The sequence below is a fragment of the Rhamphochromis sp. 'chilingali' genome (genome assembly GCF_963969265.1).
Source record: "Rhamphochromis sp. 'chilingali' genome assembly, chromosome: 8".
NCBI classification, from domain to species: Eukaryota; Metazoa; Chordata; class Actinopteri; order Cichliformes; family Cichlidae; genus Rhamphochromis; species Rhamphochromis sp. 'chilingali'.
This window is the reverse complement of record NC_137935.1, coordinates 36,917,376-36,934,401: the sequence shown is the minus strand read 5'-3', so window position 1 is coordinate 36,934,401 and position 17,026 is coordinate 36,917,376. Positions and strand designations below refer to the sequence as shown.

Genomic DNA, 17,026 nt, shown 5'->3' with positions numbered 1-17,026 from the left:
GTGTATATATTTATTTATATTTAGATTTCTTCATACATTCTTATATAGTTCTATATTGTGTATTGTGTATTTTGTTGTACAGTTATTTTATTTTCAACTTTAATTTATATATTTTATCTTATTCTTCCCAGTTAAATTTACCCTTCATTCTAATTTGTGTTGTACAGTTATTTCATTTTTAACCTTAATTTATATTTTATTCCTTCCTAGTTAAATTTACCCTTTTTAATTTTTCATATTTATTTCCTATCTTATTCATAGCCTTTTCCTTTTTTGTTTTTCTTTAGGTCACGAGCAGTTGTCCAAGCATTTCACTACATATCGTACTGTGTATGACTGTGTACGTGACAAATAAAATTTGAATTTGAATTTGAATTTTGAACTCACAGGCTCATGTTGACATTAATGGCAGAATTTTTCTGTGTATACTGTGAACAGGAATACCTTTCTCTAAGGCAATGAGAAACTCGTGGTTGCGTTGTAGCTCTCTCATAAACTCCTCGTTCTGCAGGAACAGTGCGATACGCTCATCTTCCAGATACTGTTTCAGTTTCTTGTCTTGCTCTGTAGCTGCTGTTGTTAAACCAGGACCCCCAGTGGTTCCGGCAGCAGACCCAGAACCAGACTGCACTGTCCACTGACTTAATGAAGAAACTGACGAGGAGGACGGTGACAGCTGAGACAGACTGTTCTGAGAGCTCTGCTGAGAAAAAAAAAAGGATTAATGTATGTATCAATCTGTACTCAGGATTACTATTATTTTGTCTAAACCAGTGGCACCAATGCCAAAAATGCAAAAAAAAGACCAAAACAAAACAAAAAAAACCCTTTATGAGATCCCTGTGACTGTTCGTCATTGCATCATAGAACCATGTAAAAAAGTAATCAAAATAATAACTGAAACAGAAAAGTGCATGAAAAACAAATTTTGTACCAGCACTGGCCACAAATGTCCATCCATCCATTCATTCGCTTCCGCTTATCCTTTTCAGGGTCGCGGGGGGCGCTGGAGCCTATCCCAGCTGTCATAGGGCGAGAGGCGGGGTACACCCTGGACAGGTCGCCAGTCTGTCGCAGGGCCAACACACAGGGACAGACAACCATTCGCACTCACATTCACTCCCGCATTCACACCTATGGACAATTTAGATTTCTCAATTAACCTATCCCCACAAACTGCATGTCTTTGGACGGTGGGAGGAAGCCGGAGTACCCGGAGGGAACCCACGCAAACACGGGGAGAACATGCAAACTCCACACAGAAAGACCCTGTCACAAATGTATTGTAGAATAAACTAAGAGGTAGATGTGAAGAAAAATTGATGGAAAAACTGCTGTGCCTGTGTGTTAAATGCAGGTCAATAAATCAAATGAGGATGAGGCGGTAAAAGACAATGGTGAGGATAAATACTAAATAAACAACACACGAATTCATGTAAAAAACAGAGCAGCTGTTTGGAGGGGGTCTAATTTTTGATCAGGGTACACAGATGTGAACAAAACTGTTGATCATTTTCCACTAAAGAAAAAAAAAGTTCAGTGGTGACAGAAAAAAATGAAATAAAATTATAATTTTATTATTATTATTTTAAATTCTAAAAGTGTGAATTTGAGTGTGAACGCTTGTCTGTCTCTCCGTGTTAGCTGTGCGATAGCCTGGGACAAGCTTCATATTCACAAGAATTTCAGAAAGTTTACTCTGACTTTGAGACCAAGGTCACTGAGATTCAAACTTGTTCAATACTTTTAGTAGATGCACCTGTGGGATCAATTTGAAAATTCTCGTCACACACTTGACACACCAATTGTGTCAATTTGAAGCTCTTACATCACTTTGTTCTCAAGTTATTGCATTTACAAACTTGAGTGTCCACACTGCCCAGTGGGGTGACGATAATACCCCAGCAAGCCTTTAACAGTCGAGGGGTAGAAATGAAGCAAAGAAAAAAAAAACATTGAACCTACAGTGAAAAACAGAGGAGGCATGGACATGTTCTGGGGATGCTTTGCTGCATGTGACACAGGGTGTCTTGAATCTATGCAGTGTACAATTAAATCTCCAGACTATCAAGCCATTCTGGAATGAAATGTCACGCCCAGTGTCAGCAAGCTTTATCTCGCAGGTCATAGTCCCTCCTGCACTTTCCTGCTCGGTCAGATTTTAGTTACTCCTCAGCCTCCTTGAGTAATAACGATACTTGTAATAAACATAGCCCATTTACAACTTCAGAGGCCATCCATCCATCCATCCATCCATCTTCATCCGCTTTATCCGAGGCCGGGTCGCGGGGGCAGCAGCCTAAGCAAAGAGGCCCAGACCTCCCTCTCCCCAGCCACCTCCTCCAGCTTATCCGGGGGAATACCAAGGCGTTCCCAGGCCAGCCGAGAGATATAATCTCTCCAGCATGTCCTGGGTCTGCCCCGGGGCCTCCTCCCGGTGGGACATGCCTGGAACACCTCACCCAGGAGGCGCCCAGGCACCACCTCAGCTGGCTCCTTTCGACGTGGAGCAGCAGCTGCTCTACTCTGAGCCCCTCCCGGATGGCCAAACTTCTCACCCTATCTCTAAGGGAGAGGCCAGCCACCCTTCGGAGGAAGCTCATTTCTGCCGCTTGTATCCGCGATCTCGTTCTTTCGGTCACTACCCACAGCTCGTGGCCATAGGTGAGGGTAGGGACGTAGATCGACCGGTAAATTACACTCAGCTCCCTCTTCACCACGACGGACCGGTGCAGCGTCTGCATCACTGCAGCTGCAGCCCCAATCCGTCTGTCAATCTCCGGCTCCCTTCTCCCATCACTCGCGAACAAGATCAGAGGCTAGGATTACTAAACTGGAGATCCAGCTCTGCACTCTTGAAAAATTTGTAGCTAGTTTGGTGCTGCTCTATAAAAAGGCTTCCATAAAGCTAGAACATCCCGCTATTCAGCACTGATTGAAGAAAATAAGAACAACCCCAGGTTTCTCTTCAGCACTGTAGCCAGGCTGACAAAAAGTCAGAGCACTGTTGAGGCAACCATTTGTTTAATGTTGCCTAGTAATGACTTCATGAACTTCTTCACAAAATAAATTTTAACCATTAAGAGAAAAGATTACTCATAATCTCACAGACTTAACATTGTGTACCACAAATATTTATTTAGACTGTTTTTCTCCAATTTATCTCTCTGAGTTAACTTCAGTAATTACTTCCTCCAAACCATCAAATTAATTACTTCCTCAAAAGCCATCACTTAACCTAGCTGCCTTTCCTTTTATCTGAACATTTTTTTGAAAGACTTATTGTAAACTCTATTGTAAACTGATCATCTGCAGAGAAATCGTTTATTTGAAGAGTTTCAGTCAGGTTTCAGAGCTCATCAAAGTACAGAGTACAGCTTTAGTGAAGGTTACAAGTGATGCTCTTATGGCCTCTGACAGTGGACTCATCTCTGTGCTTGTCGTGCTAGACCTCAGTGTAGCCAGAAGCATTTGATACCGTTGACCATGATATTTTATAACAGCGATTAGAACATGCTGTAGGTATTACAGGTACTGCGCTGCAATGGTTTGAATCATTTCGACCTAACAGACTACAATTTGTTCATTTAAATGGAGAGTCCTCTTCACACACAGGGTTCAGTGCTAGGACCAATTCTGTTTACATTATACATGCTTCCCTTAGGTATAGCAATGTATGCATACATTCTCACTGCTATTCAGATAACACCCAACTCTCTCAAACACACGGATAGAACCCAGCTTCTATCCGTGAAGCCAGATAGTTAAACTGTAGGAATGTCATACAGATGTAAAGACATCTCTTCCGCTTATCCTTTTCAGGGTCGCTGGGAAAGCTGCACCTGTACCCTATCCCAGATGTCTTAGGGTGAGAGGCAAAGTATACCATGGACAGGTTGCCAGTCTGTTGCAGGGCTAACACATACAACCATTCACACTTACACCTGCATTCACATCTCTGGGCAATTTAGAGTTTCCAATTAACGCATTAGCGGGAGTGGCCTCCGGATTACCTGGAGAGAACCCACACAAACACATGCAAAATTCACACAAAAAGACCACAGCCTGATTGTGGAATTCAACTCAGGACCTTCTTGCTATGAGGCAACAGTGCTAACCACTGTGCCACTTCTAATTGGCACGGTGGTCCTGCTTCTAAATTTAGATAAAGCTAAAGTTATTGTACTTTGGCCCTAAAAATCTTAGAAATTTGGCATCTAGCTAGAAGCTTACTCTGGATAGCATTACCTTGGCCTCCAGTAACACTGTGAAGAATTGCGGAGGATATATTGTTCAATGCACACATTAAACAAATATGTAAGACTGCTTTCTTCTATTTGCACAATGTCTCAAAAATGAGACATATCCTGTCTGAGAGTAACAAAGAAAAACTAGTTCATGCATTTATTACCTCTAGGATGGACTACTGTAACTCGTTATTACTGTGAAAGGTGTTCCCTGTTATGGCCCTCTTAGCTGACAGTAAAATTTCAGGATGAGTTGACGGTTTCAGAAAACTCCCTATCAGGACTGCCAGTTTTCACTGTTTCCGTTTGGCTTGGATTTTTTTTTTTTTTTTTTAATGTTTGTGATGCTTTTAAAGTTGTCTTTGCATCAACAAAAGAAATAAAAAGAATATCACAAAAAAGAAAGTGAAAAACAAACTTTTCTGTGATGAAAATGTGACAACGAAACCTGCAGTTTCAGAATCTGTGAGAGGTTGGATTTCAGTACCCGACAGCATGTCGGGTGAACGATCAGCGATTTGTGTTTACATCGTTTTGTGGATTTACCTGCTCTTTAATTGTTTGCTGTTTGGTGGTTGTTTAAATGGTATTGTACGCTTTTAGATGAGATTCTGACATTCCTGTGGATACCAAACGTCTATATTTAAATAACATATCTGGCGATACATCCGTTGCCGGAAATTTCTTCCTGTTAAAATTGAGTTTTTCCTTCCCACTGTCGCCAAAGTGCTTGCTCACAGGGGGTCATATGATTCTTTGGTTTTTCTCTGTATGTAGGGTCTACTTTACAATCTAAAGTGCATTGAGAGAACTGTTGTTGTGATTTGGCGCTGTATAAATAAAATTGAATTGCATTGAATTACACCAGATGTTCTCCTTCTTGCCCCCAGTAATATAATTAACATAATTAACTTAGCCACATCAGAAATGTTTGGCTGTCAGAACACAATCTTCTGTCAGTGAAGGCTGACACACTACCTCCTTGACAACGTTCTTGACTTGGATACGTTATGAAGGTGTTTTCTTAACCAACAAATGCAATTCTTCTTTTTAAGCATGTCCCAGATTGTTAATTCAGCCACTCCGTAAGGCTTTTCTCTGTCTCTGACAGGTTTATTTTGTTTTTGTTCGTTTAACTACATACATATTACAGTATCACAAAGCAAGCAAACAAAAAAAACAAAAACAAAAAACAAACAAGGCCAACATAAGAAAAAGACATTAATGGTATTAACAGTATTTAACAGTAAGGAGAGAAAAAAAGGAGCCATCTCGTGAACGCTTGGGAAAAAACAATCCCATTTTTACCTTAATGTTGTCTAACTGCTGTGGAAGAATCCGTAGAAAATCATCAGGGAGATTTCCAAGTAATGGAGGGTTCCAGTTACGGTAGCTTCTAACCTGCTGGTGAGCTGAAGGAGGCTGGGCTTTAGATCTAGGAGAGTCCATGGAGTAACAGGACAGATTAGTAAATCTACCAGTTGCATTTTCAAGTTGTCTCTATCTGAAACTATTATTAATTATTTAAATCCTTTATATGGTGCTCTCACAATAATAACTAGGGAGTGCTAGAGACAAGAAACATCTATTTTTCCCCATATATCTCAACAGGAAAATGATGTTATGAATGAGAAAATGCCTGGTGAGTGTTTGCAAATGTGGCCTAGACACAATCTATAATACTGTCAAACAATTAAAACAGGCTAATTCGATTTTAAGACGTGCCAACTCTTTGCTTGGTTTAGGTCTTTAAAGCATTGTCAGTGTTTGCATATAACATACAATCTTATGCTGCCTTTTGTTCAAGTCACAAAAGGAGCTGGGCTGTTTGGTATTGTCTGTTTTCACCCCATAACTATTTACATATCTCTGCATTATTGTACTGCAGTAAATAATCTTTGGATGAATTATCATAGCTGCTGATACAGATGTTAAAGGAGCAGCACAGGATCGGACCCACACTGGCATTTGCATGGTGCTTTTACAGTTTTACTATTGAACTACTTGTCTAATCGACAATTAGCCTAACATGTGTCTGTTTGGACTGTGAGAGGAAGTCAGAAAAACCAGACCAAACTCCACACAGAAAGGCCCCAGCCAAGCAGGACATTCACCTCACAACAAAAAGGTTCTACGAATTCCCTGTGACACTGTCCTTCACATATAGTGGTAACTGGGGAAACACCTATGCTCATTTTCCTTTTTTAAAAATGGCCACTTAAAGCAATGCATGAAGTCAATAATAGTTACAAAGTTTCACATTGCAGTAACTTTTCTCGGCGGCACAAAGCGTCAGAGAAAATTTCGTCATCAATTGCATGGACCAGGGTCTACATGAAAAGGAAGATACTTTTACCCCAGAAAAGACCCTCCTCAGGGGATACACTGTCTGAAAGGAAAGGACTCTTATGGGGGATGGCACTGCTTTTGTGTCAGTTTGCGTAGTTATTCTGCTACACAGATTGAAGGACTAAGGGTATTCAACGTACATAGACATGTGCAATCCTCCAAAAAATAAATACATAAAAAAAAATTTAAAAATTAAAAGAATGCATCTCCTTGTGTGGACTGTATGTGTTGGTCAACTGCTGGTTGTCTGAAATGTAGGCCTGGAAGAAAAAAATAAGGTATCAAAAGGAAACAACAATAAGGGGAAAAACAAAAGATCAAAAACACAAAAGGAAAACCACACAACAGCTGTACTGGGCCGTTTGTGTTTAAACACTGCAAATTCAGGGGTTGGTTCCTTCAAAGGACTCAGCCTACGTAGACCATGTCCTTTGTCCTTGAACAAAGCCTTTGTACTTTACAACTCTCCACAGTTTGCTGAAGGATAAAAGCACAACTAAGGTCACCAGTATAATCTCTGGTTATACATTGGTTGCTTCACTCGCCACCACATGATCATTACACAGTCACTCCGGTATGCCCGCTGTTAAGGCATAGGAAGGGACTGCAGCAGCATTCTCCTGAATGATAGGTGGCGCCACTCAGACAACACTGTGAAATAGTTGCTGAGACAGGAAGGGGAAGTCAAACCTGGAAGACTTTGCCCTCAGGGAAGGACAAAAAAAAACCAAAAAAAAAACCCCTACTCGGCCACAGTGCAACACAGCAGTTACAAAAATTGAGAGGTGCTCAACCGAGCGTGCCAAACGTCAAAATCGGTGTATGACAGCCACGACAAGAGGCATGCAGCGAGCATAAAAACACTGTAAAGGCCCCGCTTTGGATGAACACAACTACAACTGTGGCCAAGTTTTGGTAGACGTACAATGTTTATTTGTTTCTTTGCCACTTATTTAGATCATTTTTTACGTTTCTATTATACAGTCAATAAAAATTAGAAGGATTTCATTGGTTTTAAAAAATTTTATTAGCAAATAACATGATCATATATACATATATGGAAGCTGTTTGTTCTTAATCTAAAACACCTCGAATACACAGCACAGAGGCATCGTTTGCTCTAAATATGTGAAATTGTGAAAATAGCAACACTGAAGTGACTGCAACGACTGAAACACCCACCCAGACAATGAATACTGAAGATATTTTGAGATATTTTAGGGACCCATGTCCACTCTGAAAATGTGTCTGCATTGTGATATTACAGTGAAACTGACCATTAACCTGGGAAAATGTTATCACTTCACTTTTTTGTTATAACTAGAATCTGAATTCTTGAAATATGGACTCATGTTGATGAGTCACTGTGACCTTGACTTTTGACCTAGAAAAAAAGACAATTTATCTTTGAGTCCAAGAGACATTTGAAGAAATGTTCTTGATATATTTTATTTACAAAAGCAATGCCTGAGGCTTCAGCAGGTTACAGAGGTATTTTATTTAAAAAAAATCAACAGAACAATTATGTAAAACATAGCACCTAAGTCTTTGTTACTTACCGTGGAGATAGTGTTGGTGGGGCTTCTAGGTATTTCCTATCATAAATGTGCATGTCATATGTTGGTGGAGAGTAAACTGGAGGTGCCTCCTCATCTGAACTGTCAGGCTCCAGAGTTCGCTCCAATATCTAGAAAACAAGTTTTGTTTGATTAGGTGCTTTGATTGATTTAAGCTGCCTTCAGCTAGATTTCCATTTTTTCAGCTAAATAAACTTCAAGTTAGTGCAAAATGTCTTGATCTTGAACTGAGTAGCTATGCTCTTTTCAGTAAAAAGACTGACTAGCATCGTGTTATTGTTATACTTGTCATGGTGCCTTCATGCATATGACCACATCCTAGACAAGAACATCTGATTCGATACAACTTGTTTAAAAAAATGGACATTTCTGCAGTTCCAGTCTTTGGCTGTAAACCATTATAGAACAGATTCTCTTAAAAAAAGAAAATGAAAAAAAAAAAAATACAATTTTGTATCAACAGAACTTCTAAAAATCACATGAATACATGTGATTGAGAAATCTCATCACATGTATCCATTCTTTTTTCAGAGCCATCTTGAGATTTTCAGTGACTGCTTTTACATCCTGTTAGATAGCAACCTGGTTTTTAAAACTTCCCATACTTTGATTTTTGTAACCTTTAATCCCTTCACATGGAACTTAAACACTTGAACTTAAAACCTGGTTATTACTGTATTCCTAGATGCATTTTACCATCTGTTGCCTTGCCATTATCATGTGATTTGAGCCACTATGCTCTGTACCATCAAAGAAAGTTCAAACATCATAATATTGTGCTTTTGCACTGTATACATTGGATGCGCATGTTTCTCAAAACGTCACATTTCTTGCTCACGTTTCTGAATGCAAAACATGTGCAAATCCAAACATGAACACTGTAAAAGCCTGGTCATCACCAGAACCCTAATGTGCAATTTAAATGCAGGGGATGCTTTGGTTTACAGTGCCAGCACTGACAGCCAGTCAAGCTCAGCAGGTATTGGTGTTTGTACCCTTGGACCCTTTCCACTGACCTCTGGTGGGATGCTGTCATCCGAGTCTGAGCTGTCATCTGAGCCTTGTCCGTCAATGCTCATTTGCAGCAGCTGGTCGATGGTAGCATCCACAGCTCCATTGTTAGATCGCAGCACACACTCTATCACCTCATAGTCCATAGAGGGGAACATGGTCTTGAAGTCCTCCATGGCCTGGTTGAACTCCAGGCGTCTGACCTGTCGGCTTGGCCTGCTATTGTTAAGCTGCCCCTGTCCACTGCCACCCCCACCTCCATTTCCGCTGCTTCTGGAGCCTCCATTGCTGCTACTGCGTTTAAACAAGCTAGTCATCCTCACGCCCTGGCTACCTCAGGCGCTGCCAACCTACTGACAGGGTGGCTCTTCTGTTACCAGCACAAGCACTTTGGCCCCTTTGGTTTTACTTGCTTTTACTACTTTCTCGGTCAGTCTCTCATTCTGACACAAATTGCATTTTGATTGGAGTTTAGAAAAACAAGAATTTTCCCAACCTAGTTCTATTCATTATTGGACTGCATTACACATGATTAAGTGTATAATAGAATGTCTAGGAACTTAGACAAATAGTGACAAAAACTAAATGTTCAAAATCCTCAAGACTCGAAATCCATGAAGTAAAAGGCCTAACTACATGACAGCCGCCACCTGCAGAGAGAGCAGACAGGATCATCTTAGAAAGAGGTGGTAATAAGTATTTGGCCATTTTTAATAAAATTTAAAGTTAGCTCAATCAGTTAGAAGGAAATGAAGCTGTATTGTATTACTAATGTCCATATGCTGCATCTCAGGAAATATCCAGCATCACTGGGGACCCCTCCAGGTTGTAAGGTGATTTTGGCATAAGGGTGTTAACAAAGTTACTACTCCTAGGTTCTCGTACATAATGCATTTTTAAAAAGCAGCTGTGAGACAGTAAATTGCCTATGTAAGAAAATTAAGTATAAAAATGTATTTGCTAACATAATATTAAGACAACATAGACTTGTGTCTCTTGCTCATTATCAGGAATTCTGGAGAGCACGCATACAGAAGCTGCAGTTTCACCAGGGGGAGATTAAATATTTACAGCCAGCAAGTCACTACTGACCAAGGAAGGCGTGAACTACATTTCAGGCTTCTTCTATGTCAGGTAAGATTAAGCTAGGTGGCTGATATTTGTTTACATTTAAATGTATGAGTTTTATCTCTTTAATCATTTGTTTTCACATTGGCTTGAAATAAAATATCACCACGGCTTGTACTGCAGCTTACTGCAACTTCTGTATGTGGGTCCATTTCATGTGACATCCACAAGGTGGACCAGCATGTCTGTTACATGCTTTGAGATGATACTGGGTTGGAAGTTCAGCACCTGGGCACGTGTAGCTGGTGCACAGTTATAGAAATTCTCTGGACAAGTCCGCTTGGTCACAAAGAACAGATGGGAAACTGGTACGAAGCCCCACCTTTACTTTCTTATTATAAAATTTAGGTCACTTAAAACCAGGCAGCAGACTTGTGGACATGGAAAGCATAATCGAGGCTTAAGTTGGATGAAGTAACAAAAAATGTCCCTGGGTAGACGAGTGATGACTGGAGCTTACATCAATGGGCATGTAGATAAAGGGAATAAAGGTGATGAGGTGTTGGCTAGGTATGATGTTAACATGAGGAAGGACATATGGAAGTGCAGGGGAAAAAATGAAATGGCAAAGGTAAACATGTACTTGAAGAACTGGGAGGAACAGACGGTGACTGGTAAGAGTGGAATAACAAAATGGTTCTAACCTTTTCTTGTTTACAGTGGTGATAGTATGATACTCCATGGACTATGATGTTCACAGGTGTCATTGTGATCTGCAGCGAGCAAGGAGCAGCTGCAAGAGAGCCTGGAGAGGTGGAGGTATGAAATGGAGAGAAGAGGAATGAAAGTCAGTAGGAGCAAAACCAAATACATGAGTATAAATAAAGCTGGTTTTATGGTATAGTGGAGTTTACTGGGAAAAGGAGAACTGAGGAGGAAAAAAAGAACTTCAAAGATCAAAAAACAGCTTGAAAAGCACAAATGAGGGCTGCAGTGGACACGTTTCATTATTTCTAACACTCTGTTTCACTTCACTTTTTTTTGGATGTTACATATTTGCTCTTCTCCGAGGCTGCCTGACAGACTAACAACACGAGCAAAAGTGGCCTGCATATCTTCTACACTGCCTCCATCTGACAGCAGAGCTCCCTGCAGGCAGAGGGGCCCGGACTGAAGCTGACAATGAACACACCGCTTCTGCTCGACCATAAAACCAGCTTCAGACGGAGACAGGTGAAAAGGTCAACATCCAAGGAGTAGAGGTAGTGAAGGTAGATACCTGGGATAAACCATGGAAAAAGAACCAGGAGTGCATCAGAAATATAAAAAGAGAGTGCAGGCATCATGGAATGAGTGGAGATGAGTAGTGTCAGGGTGACTTGTGACAGAAGGATGGCAGCAGTTCACAAGATAGTAGTGAGACCTGTATATGATTACGGTTCGGAAATGCTGCAATTAGCTGGCAGCAGCCATCCTATTTTAAATTGAAGTGAACAGGGGTGTTTACTACATAATTCCATATCTGTTCATTCATAGTTTTGATGCCTTCAGGAGATGGGGCGAACAATACTAGAGGTCAACTTCAAGCCAACTGCACAAGTCAACATCAAGTGTGGGATCTACCAAGGAGATAACCTGCCCCCACTGCTGTTCTGCATAGGCCTGAATCCCTCAGTGAGATCACTGCAAGACTGGCTACGGATACAGACTACAGAATGGAGCAATCGTCAGCCACCTCCTCTACATATCTGACATCAAGCTGTATGAAAGAAGTGAACGAGAAATCGAACTCTGAGCAGAAGATTGTTAGAGGCTGGGGTCTACCACAGCAGGCAAGATCCCAGGTGCAGGCTGTGTAAAGATGCTCCCGAGACAATCCAGCTCATAACAGCAGGGTGCAAGATGCTAGCAGGCAGAGCAAACGTGGAATGCTGCCAAGCGGCCAGCATAGTGAACAGGAACATCTGTGCAGAGTATAACCTAGAAGTCCTGAGGTCAAAATGGGACACGCCTCCTAGGGTGGTTGAGAATGACGAGCTAAGATCCTGTGGGACTTCAGATACAGACAGACAAACCGATGATGGCTAACCAACCTGCACATAGGAGTGGTAGACAAGTAGAGGAAGATGGCCGTAGTGATTGTTATACTGAGTTACAGCAACATAAGGAAAAAGGAACACGAGAAGCTCAAGAAGTACCAAGGCCTCAGAGAAGAACTGAAGAAGATATGGAGGGTGAAGGCAACAGTGATCCCTGTGGTAATCAGAACACCCGGTGCAGTGACCCCAAGTGATCTTGTGTGGGGGTCCTTATAGAAGGAGTTGGAATTTGGAAGCGTATTTTCACGCTGAAAAGAATGGAGCAATATTTCTAACCTTTAAAAGAAAACCAGCCCATCAGGACAAAACAAACACACAACCTGCACCACAAACACAGAACCTGCACCAAATGAAGGTACGTCTGAAAGAAAAGGAAAGGTTTAAAAGTACAACAGCAAGTGAAAACATGACTTTCCATGGCTGATTTACGATGCTAAGGCACAGCTTTTATTTTGTCACTACTGCTCAGAAGCAGCAAAAAAGGAGAAAATCAAACAATTCTTATGTCATGTCAAACAAGATATTTAAAAGACACAATGTTAAAAAAACACCACATTTCATGCTTGCACTACAACTTTTTGCTCTGTGCTACAAAACTGGCAACCTTGTTACCACCAGTACTATGAGCTAACAATGTTAATCTACAGCCCTGTCCTGTGCAGACAGTTATTTGAACTGTGCAGATATTAGTGTAGCAACCAGTCATCTAGTAATTCAAATAACTGTATTATAAAAAATCCTTGACACAAATGATTTGCTTCGATTGATACATCACTCTGTAACATTTGTGACTAAAAACAGACTTGGAATACAACCATATGTAGGAGTAGCATGTGAATAAAAAGTTTCACAATATTAAGCCCACACAGTTTTTCCAACAGACTGACAGAACAGCAGCAGCGACGATGACTCTAGCATAGTTTAACATGGAGCCAGAGTCTGTTTACACCACGAAGAGCTGAGAGGTGGAACTCTGACGTGAAGAAAAGCAAACTTTGTAGCTGTATACTCCACCATTTGTTTTACACAGCAAAAATGTCAAATAAAGCCACGTAAGTGGGATATCTTTAAAATATGCAGATGGACGGTTAAACCGTGTATCAGACTAAGTTAATTACGCCGCTTGCTGAAGGCTGACGGCAGAAGTCCCACTTTCCATCTCAGTGACCTGCGACACCTGCAATAAACAGGGGCGAGTTTAGAGACCATATTTTGTGAGTTTAGACCATATTTATTTCAAGGCTTTTGTAAATTTATTTTACAGATTTAAAGTGAAATAATATCAAATATTATCTCACAACAGCTTCTTCCCCCAAAAAACTCTGAGCCAGTGACCTGGGGCTGTTAGTTTGGACAGTGAATTATTATTAACATTATTAACGTCTACACCATCATAATGTCTGTTCAGCAGCAAAAAAATTATACATCAATGCACAGGGCAAACTTCAGAATGCTGATATGCTTGCTTTTCTTCATTGCAGCCACCACACACACTCTTTTAAGGCTTACAGACACACAAACTCTCATATTCACATACACACTTAAATACGCAGAAACACATGCACAAAACACATACATATGAAAACACACTTAATCTATGTCATCCAGCAGATGCAACACAAAACTATTTTTGCAACATATTAATGTAAGAAAGCCTTCCAAGAAGACATCCATCCACTTTCTTCCGCTTATCCTTGTGGCAGAGGCAGGGTACAGGTCTGGGTGCCCAGTCTAACACATAGTTACTCAGGACCTGGGAGGGCGTTTGCTGTGGCTGCACCCAGACTGTGTAACAGTTTACCTCCTCACGTCAGACTCTCCAAAAGCCTAGAAACTTTTAAAACCGCTCTTAAAACTCACCTCTTTTCATTGGCTTTTAGAAAGGTTTAATTTATTTGTTTTATATATTTTTATTTTATTTTTATCAGCGAGGTGTTATTACGAAATTGTGTTCTATTGTATTTTTATCTGTATTTACTGTACAGCACTTTGGTCAGCCTTGGTTGTTTTTAAATGTGCTCTATAAATAAACTTGACTTGACTTGACCTTCTTGCTGTGAGGCAAATGTGCTAATCACTGAGCTGTACAGGCAATTTTATTTTATGCCTTAGTTTTCGTTGCATGTATATATTATTTTATTTTATATTACCATACTTGAGATTATTTATTTATTTTTGCATTTACGAAAATGTTTTCTTTAAAAAAAAACAAAACAACTATTTTAATACAACAAAATACTATATTAGTTGTTTTAACAGATGTTGTTGTGCAGTTAAATTATTAAAACATTGCCATTTCTAACAGCTCATTTTGAAGTACCTGTGTTTTTTCTTTGTGTCCTCTAATGTGTGCATTTCTCCTGCTTTGTATATATTCCTCTTGTTTTGTTATTTATTCTTACTGTCCTACCATTTATATTTTTATCCATGCATAGTTTGAACGGAGCACCTACAATTTCGTTATGCATGTGCAATGACAAGAAAAGGCTATTCTATTCTATTTTTAATATTCATTATTGCTCATTAATAGCGCAAAATTTATTTTTATCCAATTACTCGATTAATTGATGGATTAATCCAAAGACTAGCCGATTACTAAAAATAAAAAATTGACAGTTGCAGCCCTAGCAGAAATTACAGATATTTTGATAGTACAACAGCAGATGCGTTCATAAAGGCTGACGGGTGTTCGCGGTAATAACGGGTGAACCCTATGCTCCATCAGCGCTGACTCCTATATTTTGAACTGATAAATCCAGTTCAATGCAGCCCAAATGTGGAGTTCATGCACATTCAAACGGGGTCAGACCAATGAAACCCTGGACTGTCACATGTTAAAACCTCAGAAGTTTAGAATGTAGCACAGCTTTTTAATGGGGGTCTGATATCGCTGCTGCTGTACCGTAGCAGGGTTTATATGTGCTCTAAACAGACTAGGTCGCTGCTAACTAGCTAACGGTCCAACTCTCAATGTATATTTTGCTCGCAATATTAAGTCTTTATCCTAACGCAATTTCAGTGAAAAACGGCGGTGGTGGTGGGGTGGGGTACTTTAGGTAACACTGGGTAACATTCTAAGCTCCCTTTAATTAAACTAGGGTTAGCACCGATATGTTAGCTGTATTGGCTAACTAATCACTACCAGGTACATAGGGTCCTCAGAGCAGGGAATCGTCATTCCAAGGCCTCGGTAAGTGATTCGCAGTCGCATCATCAAACCTAAATTAAGACACTTTCAAAATGTTTCATCGGATTTCAGATGCTAAAAGAACACGTAGTACATTTCCCTCGCAAGAAATCATACTGTTCAAAACAACATTTTAAGAAATCGCCAAGCTGCTGTTTACAAAGATAAGCGGTAAAGTAAGCAAGCATACACAACAATCCGACAGTTAAAGCTGTCTTTTAAACTTGTCCTTCGACATGGGGTAAAAAAAACAAACATAAGAGCAATGCTTGGAAAACTCACAGAGACCCCGATGTCCGGTTAAACAGACAGTATCCACGCGATAGAGGAAGAACAGCTGACCAGCAGGACAGCAGCTTTTAACATTAGAACTATAGCTGCGGGAATACAGTAGCTACACACGTACCAGCAGAAATGACGTTAAAATTCAGCTGGCTACCGGATGTATTACGTTAGCCATGAAATACGCTGATCTTCAAACTAAAAGACATACCCATACCTGTGCAATATTATTTGTTAAAACATTTATGAAATAATATATCAATTAATTTAAGTGTTAACAGGGAAGGTAATTTACAAAAAAAACCCAACAACAAAAAAACCCCATATTTTCACCAACATCAGTTTCTTCCATGTTGTGTTTAGTAGTGCTTAGTGCCGACATGGGACAGTTTTCCAGTTTCGTTGTACTAAGTATGACTGTGCAGTGACAACAAAGAGTTATCTTATTTGTGGAGTGTAACTCTGGTGTAGATTGAAAATGTCTTTCATCATAAAGTCTTTCGATGTCTTACATGATGAAAAATGTGTATTTGAGATACTGCAAGGCCGAAACAGATAAATTTGAGCTGAAGTAGCTTATGGAACAGAAAGAAATGTGGAAAGACTGGAAAAGCGTCAATTTAAATCAAGATTTTCAGATGCGACCAGTCTTGTGTTTGAAGAGCAAAACACCATAGTTTCTGTCTCCCAGACTGGCGTTCATAACTTACCTGAAACCACATCATGAACTGGTATGCAAAATAACAAACATCGTGAATTTGTTTTGCAAGTTTCAAGCGAGCTGATGTTTTTTTTTTTTTTAACAAGATTGGCCAGAGACTCAAAGCTACTATTAACTGAATAATTAACATAGGCTTGGCTGTTGCTTGTCTGACTTGTGGGTATTAACATTTTGAGGAACAGACTGTATGACTTAATTTTGCTCACAATTGTACGTCAAAAGAATTCAGCAGTCACCCTTTGGGATCAAAATATCCATCCTCTGGTTTATTCAGTTTCAACTAGATGTTGGTGTCTAACATAAATATTTTTTTTAACTCTTTCGTCCTTTATCGTCGATAGTTTTAGCTCTATTTCTTAAAACGTCGGGCGAACTATTTTAGCTGATTATTCACAACCTTTTGTTTCAGATTCAAACTTTCAACCACATTGAGCTGTTACTCCTGTTGCTATAAGCTATCAATCACTTCACAAAACATAATTTCA

At 40.0% G+C, this 17,026-nt stretch overlaps 1 protein-coding gene across 9 annotated transcripts in view; it reads right to left on the bottom strand.

Annotated features, from left to right (window-relative positions):
* Window positions 1-13,488, bottom strand: part of LOC308401361 (CUE domain-containing protein 1-like) — a 30,770-nt gene extending 17,282 nt beyond the window's left edge. For 7 of the 9 annotated variants that reach the window (XR_013972549.1, XR_013972550.1, XR_013972551.1 and 4 more), the window contains exons 1-6: window positions 13,470-13,488; window positions 10,957-11,057; window positions 9,190-9,834; window positions 8,156-8,283; window positions 5,556-5,682; window positions 445-703 (exon numbers count right to left, since the gene is read on the bottom strand). Coding sequence is in view for 5 of the 9 variants with exons in the window: in XM_080889531.1 (XP_080745657.1) it covers window positions 445-703; window positions 5,556-5,682; window positions 8,156-8,283; window positions 9,190-9,501 (826 nt within the window). In the remaining 4 variants the exon portion in view is untranslated. The remainder of the gene's footprint in view (window positions 1-444; window positions 704-5,555; window positions 5,683-8,155; window positions 8,284-9,189; window positions 9,835-10,956; window positions 11,058-13,469) is intronic. The other 2 variants (XM_080889532.1, XM_080889534.1) reach the window with 1 other exon arrangement.
* Window positions 13,489-17,026: the final 3,538 nt, after the last annotated feature.